This window comes from Callorhinchus milii, unplaced genomic scaffold (genome assembly GCF_018977255.1).
Source record: "Callorhinchus milii isolate IMCB2004 unplaced genomic scaffold, IMCB_Cmil_1.0 Scaffold1, whole genome shotgun sequence".
NCBI classification, from domain to species: Eukaryota; Metazoa; Chordata; class Chondrichthyes; order Chimaeriformes; family Callorhinchidae; genus Callorhinchus; species Callorhinchus milii.
Window position 1 is genome coordinate 115,295,517 of NW_024704742.1, and position 7,880 is coordinate 115,303,396.

The following is a 7,880-nucleotide window of genomic DNA, read 5'->3' on the forward strand; positions in this document are numbered from 1 at the left end:
CTCTCGGCGCTTCCCTCGAGAGCTCCTCTCTGTCGCGAAGAATTAAAGCCATGGATTTTCCAGGAGCAAATTGGAAGTTTTTTTTTTTGGTGGTGTTGTTGTTTTTTTTTTTTTTCCTTTTCCTTCTTGGACTTGTCGAGCAATGCGCTCATCCTGACGTCAATGTGTCCGTGTCCCTGATTGATTTCCGAGAGGGGCAGTCACTTATTGGAAAGGTGCCGTTCGCTATATAAAGCCCCAGTGTGGCGCTGGAGGGCGTGAAGCCCCGCGTCTGCCACCGGTTTGAGGTTCAGCACCATGGAGAGCTCCCGCCTGTGTCTCCTCACTCTGCTGAGCGCCGCTCTGCTCCTGCACTCCCACTGCCAGGAATCGGACCTGGAATCCAGATCCCTGGACCACTCCTCAGCCAAAGAGGACTCCTCTCAGGAAAAGGAGCTGGTGAGTTCCGATCAGCCTTCTCCTCCTCTGCTGCCCTCACACCGTTTTCTCACCCTTACCCCACAGCAGACAACTGCTTTCCGTGTGAAAGCGCTGCAAATCCCTTTAACCGTTTCGGCTGTTTCGGGTTAACAAAACAAAATTGAACAAATGCAAGTGATTTAGTATTGTCGTGGACACAAACTGAAAATAAGGTATTTTGTAAATGTTGCCCCCTCCCCCCCCCACCCCCCCCCCCCAAAAAAACACAAAGTTATTATAACATTGAAGCACTCCATTCTGCCCAAATAGTTTTTTTTTCTAAATGGATGTTAGGAAATGAGAACAATAAACGGTAATCTCAGTGCGATCAGGTCAGTGGGAAACGAGGGCTGTGTGAAATGTGATCATCCTTTTCATGGAAACCTTTGGCGCAATGTAGGAAACTTTCTCGTTTTGCTGAGCAGGATTTGATCAATTCGCACTGCATACCCTTCCCACGGGCTTTGCACGATTGCACATTGTAAGAGGCTTTGGTTTTCACACAGATTGAAGCTTTGCAGGAAGTTCTGGAGAAACTCAAAAGCAAGAGGATGCCAACCTATGAGAAAAAGTTCGGCATGGTCCCAATGGTAAGTTGTATCCAGTTAATGTAGGTAAGGTCATATAAACAGCATTACAGTACTCTTACTTAACGTATTTTTTACATTTCCTGCACATATACAATTCTCTGTATTCTCTCTATATAACAAACTTCTTTTTCTCAATACGAACAAAACTAATTTCATGAACCAAGTTATATTTCTAAATCACTCTACACAGACGCAGTGTGAGAAAACACCCAATAGATCTAAAATGATCACTAATGTAATGTCACAATGCAGCTTTGGCTTATAATGGGTCTCGAGTCTTTCTGTCTCTCGCTCTGCTCTCTCTGTGCGAATGTTTGTTTCAATATTGTGCAAACAGACTTTTTTAAGGTACGAGATTAAAATGAAGTGAAACCTTCTGAGCAAAGAGAATGATTATGATTTAATAATTTAGGAATTCATTGCAGTAAGCCTTTATTTTGCATCCTTTATTATTATTTTCCTTTACAAACGTATCCAATTATTCAAGGTGGGAAAATATTTTACACCAAGAAGGAACACCTAAATATATCAGCAAACATAATTTACAGTAACATTTAGTCACCAGCCACAAATGTATTAGAGACTGTCACGTTTTAAGTCGGAACAGGCTGAGGAAGATAGAACATTCATCTTTGTTTGACTCATCACTGATATATAACTACTGTTGAAACTAATGATACATGATAAAAATCCAGAGATAATGTCCAGAAAAAATAAACTGTTCTTAGTTTTGGCAGTAGCATTAAATTCAGATCAATTCATGCTTTCGTATTCACAGGTAAAATATTTTTGCTGGTGAGACACAAGGAAGGAATAACTAACATTTCTTTTTACTTTAAAAACACAGTGCGATGCTGGGGAACAGTGTGCAGTGAGGAAAGGAGCCAGAATTGGGAAACTCTGCGACTGCCCCAGAGGAACCTTCTGCAACTCATTCCTTTTGAAATGTTTGTAGAGAACAAAGATCACACACATAGGCACTCATAATAAAAACATTGCTTCAAGAACATCCGACTGCTTGAAATTAATCTCAAACCAAACATATTCTACTTACCAAAAAAAAGGATGGTGTAAAAAAAAAGGTTATTTCTACTGCAATGTAGATCTAGTGTGGGAAATATGAAATAAGTAGGAGATGATGTTTTCAGCATAACAATGTTGTGTACAGTTGCATTTTTGTTTCTTATTGGTGACAAGTGTTTCTGCCTGTATTAGTTAATGAGTTTGAGTTTACTCACAATATTCTAAGTGTTTAACTTCCTTGTCACAGAGGTGTGACCTGTATTTATAAAACTGTATTTTTGTATTTAGAATGCATTAAACCTACTAATAAAATCAGTTATAGGCATCCCTTGCCTGTCAGAAGCTTGTTCATTTTGTATTGCCCACAAAGTATACAGTCAATTCACTTTATAGTATATTCTCTGAAGCGCTTTGAGACGTCTTGAAGACGTGATAAGGCGCTATATCAAATGCTAGTTTTTTTAATTTCAATCTCTTTAATGTAAAACTGCCCATAAAACAGACTAGTTAGAATAACAGCTTTTCAAATCTTTATATTTAATAAAAATAGGCATTTAAACAATATAAAAATAATGACGACGACAACAATAATAATCCTTTATTTGTTCTTGTTGGGAGGTCAAATCAAAGTGCCTCACAGAATTTTACTGTGAAGTGGAGTGACTGTGTGTTTGTAGGTGAATGGGGCAACCCTTTTAAACACAGCAATGTACCACACACAGCCATGAAGTGAAGGACTAATTTTTGTTTGGGGAATTGTAGGTCAGGACACCAGGAGAAACTCTTTTCTTGTTTCAAGTAGTGTTATGGGATCTTTAGCAGATGGGTTCTCGGATTAATGTCTCATTCGAAGGATGGCATCTCTGATGGTTCAATCCCCTCCCTCCACCACCCCAGAGCACTGCATTGAAGTGTCAACTTGGACCGTGTGAGTTCTAATCCCTATGTGGGCTTGAACCACATAGTTAGAGTCAGAGTTAGAGTGATATGTGTAAATGAGCTAGGGTAACACCTAAGATGAACAAACTTAGACATTTGCAACATGATCAGACTTTGTATTGAATAAATAGCCTCCAAAATATTAAAAATACAAATTTCTACAGCAACATTTTGCCTAGAGCATTTTGAAATACCAAATTGACAAAAATGTACATATTAAAATGTAGTTATATATTTATTAATAAGGAACAACCAAAACAGCAACATAGATAGAAGGTATAAAAACAATACATACATGGTACTTCACTTAACAAAACGTATGGATTCATGTATACTTCAATCTTACTCAGTATTCATTAGATAAAAATATATTTCTTTTAACAAAAACCTTCCAGTTGTATCACTCCAATCTGAATCAGCTTTAAAGCTGCAGTCAGTAAATCTTACACAATAAATACGTAGAAGCTAAAGAGATTCATTTGAAAGAGCTATCTTCTTGTGTTTCTTTGTGAGTATGTTACATTTCTGATAGTGGTTGGAGATCAAGTAACATATATTTACTTGCTATCAGTTTCGAGCTGTGATGTGCACCTTTCTGCTGGCTCTATGTTTATAATAATAATCATGATCCTTGCCTTTCACATCAAAAGGATACCTCAAAGAATTTCACAGGATTCATGTTGGGAGTAAACACAATAGCCAATCTGAGCCATAAAATATAGCCATGAAATGAATGACCGATTTTACTTAGGAGATTGTTGGTCAGGACACTAGGAGAAATTTTATTTTCAAATAATGCCATGGTACTGATAACGTCCACCTGAACAGGCAGATGGGACCTTGGTTTAATACTTCTTCCAAAGCATGGCACCTCCAACAATACAGCACATCCCCAGCACTGGAATGTCACTCTACAGTTCAAAGTCCTGACATGGGGCTGTGAAGAACGGAAGTCACTGGTGTAAAATTGCAAAATGACCCGGCTACAAAGAGCTAAATAGTGTCTGAACAATTTTCCTAGGAATAATCCTAATCTCAATGAATGAATGAATGAAATTAAATCCTCATTTCATCATACCTTACTCAAAAATATTCTTTAGCAAGGCTTCAAAACAGTTAAACTGGTTCACTCAGTTATCCCTTCCTTTTACAATTTGCCTGAAAGGGTGGTCGAGGCCGATTCGATAACTACTTTTAAAAACGCGGTGGACGGGTATTTGAGGAGGACGGGTTTGCAGGGTTATGGGGAAAGGGCTGGGGAGTGGGATTTACATTAATTGCTCTATTCAAAGAGCCGGCACAAACTTGATGGGCCGAATGGCCTCTTTTTGTTCTGTACGATTCTATGATTCTAGGTTTTAAACCCTAAGCTTCATATCCTCCGAGTAGAACAACTACTGATGTATCTTGTCTTTTCTCTCATTCCTTGGAAACTCCATGCTATTAGTAATTATAATAATATAATCATAATACCTCCATTTGATATAGTTCCTTTCATGTCAGTAAGATGTTTCAAAGCACTTACAGGATTTACTGTAAAGTGTAGTGACTTTGTTTTACGGGCTACCACAGCAACCAATTTGCACACAGCACTAACAATGCAATACTAAATTACATTTGTATAGTGCCTTTCACATTGGGAGAATGTCCCAAGGTACTGGACATTCAGGGGGTGAGAAGGGGTGCGAGGTTGAGATAAGGAAGGGTGTAAGGCAGGGAGGGTAGGAGGGTGGCCGAAGGCACGGTCGAAGAAGAAGGTATTGAGACATGCATTGAAGGAGGCAAGGGAGGGAACGAGGTGAAGGGAATGTGGGATGGAGTTTCAAAGGGGGAAAGGTTGAAGGCCTGACTGCCAATGGTGGGGCAGGCTGAGCGGGGAACGTGGAGCAGGCCAGAAACTGCTGAGTGAAGGGAGCGGACAGGTTGTTAAGGAGTTAACAGATCACAGAGGTTTTAAGTGAATAACCAATTTTATCTGGGAATTTGTTGGTATAGTAACACAAGAAGAAACTCTCTTCTCTTATTGAATAGTGCAGTGGGATCTTTAACATTCACCTGAACAGGCAGAGTTGGAGCCTTGGTTTAATATCTCATCTGATGGATGGGAATTCCACAATGTGGCGCTCCCCAGCACTGCACCGAGTATCAGCCCGGACTATGTGACTTTGAACTATGTGACAGTGTGGGCTTGAACGCACAATCTTCTGATTCAGAGGCAAGAGTGCAACCAACTGAGCCAGGCTGACACTGCTGTGCGTTGCCCCTTCACCCTTCACCTATGCTCTTCAATAATAGAGCATTCATGAGAAAAATGTAATTAGGAGAAAACATTTAGACATTGCTGTTATAAATCACCTCTTTCTGGTGAAGTTCATATGAGGATCTGCTCACAGAGAACGCCAATATATTATGAGATGTCAAGAAACTATTACCTTTCATCAATTGATGGAAAAGGAGCATTATTAGTCATTGTTTGAACCTAGGCAATAATAGGTGAAAGCTGTAAAGTACCAGAAAATGAGGTACTGACTTAAATGTTAGTTGAAAGTGCGACTGAATAATTATGATGACCACAGGATAGCAGGCAGATTCAAAACATATACAAATTGTCAGATACACAGATCAATACGCCAAGTATAAATTTACAAATATTTTATAGTCGGAATGCATTATTGTGCTTCACAGGATTTTTGGTATAGTAACTGTGCATTTGTGCATAATAATAATAATAATCCTTGCATTTGATATAGGGCTTTTAACGTCTTCTAGGCATCTCAAAGCACTTCACAGAATAGACTGTAAAGTGAATTGACTGTATATTTGTGGGTGTAATGGGGCAGCCAATTGCACAGAGCAGTGTCCCACAAACAGTCATGGATAGAAATAACCAATTTATTATTGTTTTTTTTTGAGGGATTAATATCAGGCGTGTGGAGTAAGGAAACTTGCCCAAGGTTTCACCCTGCCGGGAATCGAACCCAGGTCTCTCGCTTGCAAAGCGAGTGCTCCAACCACTGAGCTGCAGGACTCCAGATAATCATGGAAACCGGTTTGTGCACAGTAATAATAATAATCTTTGCATTTGATATAGCACCTTCACACATTGTTGAGTCATGTCAAAGCTCTTCACAGAATATACTGTAAATTGAATTGATTGTAGGTGAAACATGGCAGCCAACTGCGCACAGCACTGTCCCACAAACAGTCGTAGATTGTGTGACCAAATTATTATAATTTTTTTTGAAAGGTTTATTACACCCAGAAAGCAATCCCCCAATCGATTCAAGAATTCAAGATCCTCATCCTCACCTACAAGGCCATTCACGGCCTTGCTCCCTCCTACCTCTCCGACTTACTATCCCCCTACTTACCCGCCCGTACCCTCCGTTCCTCTGGCTCCGGTCTGCTCCACATTCCCCGCCTCGACCGCCCTACCATCGGTGGCCGGGCCTTCAGCCTCCCAGCCCCTAGGCTCTGGAACTCCATCCCCCAGTGCCTTTGCCTTGCTTCCTCCCTTTCCTCCTTCAAGGCCGGTCTCAAGACCTTTCTCTTTGACCGTGCCTTCAGCTCCCCTCTTGACTCTCTACCCCCTCCTCACTCCCTCCCTTCCTTCCCCCCTGCTCGGGTCCCGACCCAATTGTCCAGCGCCTTGGGACGTCCTCCCGACGTGAACGGCGCCCTATAAATGAAATCTTGGTGTTGTTGTTGTTGTTGATCCTACTTACTGCTTGGTAAACAGAGGCCTGTGGAGTAAGGAAACTTGTCCAATATTTTGCCTTGCTGGGAATCAAACCCAGGGCTCTCACTTGCGAGGCTAACCACTGAGCTGCAGGACTCCACATAGCCTTCTGAGTCAGGGGCAACTGAGCCAGGCTGACCCCTAAATAAGTTAGACGGACGTGTTACAATTTATAGTCACTTAAATACATTTAAAGTTTTCTAAAAACACAATAGCTTCATAGGGTAACTATGTCAATGAATGTTATAGATCTCTTGTTATTCACTCGAGCCGAGAGCCCAGAGTGAGCTACGTCCGGAGTGAGGCGAGGCCAGAGTGTGAGGGAATTTGGTGAGAGTGGGAATTAGGTGCAGGGGGGGAAGTGGGGGCAGGCTATATAAATTTGTATCTATATAAAGTTTGTGAAGATGATGTGGCAGGTAAACTGCGAGGTCTGTCACATATGGGAGTCAATGGAGGGCACCTTAAGTCCGGGCGACTTCTTCTGCCGCAATTGTCTGGAAATCAGAGAGCTCCAGCTGAGAGTAGCTGAGCTGGAGTCTCAGGTGGAGACACTGCGCAGCATTAGGGATGGAGAAAACTTCCTGGACAGCTTTATCCTGGAGCCGGACACTCCCCTGAGTCCAAGGAAGAAGAATGTAGCAGCGACGGACATGACTGGGTGACAGTCAGGCGGGCAGGCAAGCGTTCCAGAAAGAGAGGGGCTGAAGAATCCCAGACTTTAGCCTTGTCTGACAGGTATGAAATATTGGCAACTTTTCCAAGGGAATGGGCTCCACCTAAATAGGGCTGGGACAAATATCCTGGCTACGCGAATAAATAGGGAGGTAGAAAGGACTTTAAACTACTAAGGGGGGGGGGGGGGGGGTAAAAACATAGTAAAGTATAGTCCACCACAGTTAAACTTGAGATCAACAAAAGCAAGAGAGCAGATTAACAAGGGAGAAACGCAAAGTGTGTCAAGCAGGGAAAGGAAGTACAGTGATAGAGTGCTGGTGAATAGGGTTAATAGCCGGAAGTCAGAATTAAGGGCGCTATATCTGAATGCACAAAGCATTCGTAACAAGATAGATGAATTAGTTGCACAAATAGAGACAAACCGGTATGATCTAGTAGCCATCACCGAGACA

At 41.6% G+C, this 7,880-nt stretch overlaps 1 protein-coding gene across 1 annotated transcript; it reads left to right on the forward strand.

Annotated features, from left to right (window-relative positions):
* The first annotated feature begins 252 nt into the window (after nt 1–252).
* On the forward strand, nt 253–2,397 carry LOC103182696 (cocaine- and amphetamine-regulated transcript protein). Its single transcript, XM_007899790.2, has 3 exons — nt 253–438; nt 966–1,049; nt 1,897–2,397. Exons 1-3 carry the CDS (start codon nt 298–300, stop codon nt 2,002–2,004), a joined length of 333 nt encoding a protein of 110 aa, XP_007897981.1. The 5' UTR covers nt 253–297; the 3' UTR covers nt 2,005–2,397.
* The last annotated feature ends 5,483 nt before the right edge of the window (nt 2,398–7,880 follow it).

What these genes read in the sequence shown, in the direction of transcription:
- LOC103182696 (XM_007899790.2), top strand. Translation starts at nt 298, where the DNA reads ATGGAGAGCTCCCGCCTGTGTCTCCTCACTCTGCTGAGCGCCGCTCTG. An exon ending in CCTCTCAGGAAAAGGAGCTG is followed by an intron (nt 439 to 965) that starts GTGAGTTCCGAT and finishes GTTTTCACACAG; the next exon opens with ATTGAAGCTTTGCAGGAAGT. An exon ending in AGTTCGGCATGGTCCCAATG is followed by an intron (nt 1,050 to 1,896) that starts GTAAGTTGTATC and finishes TTAAAAACACAG; the next exon opens with TGCGATGCTGGGGAACAGTG.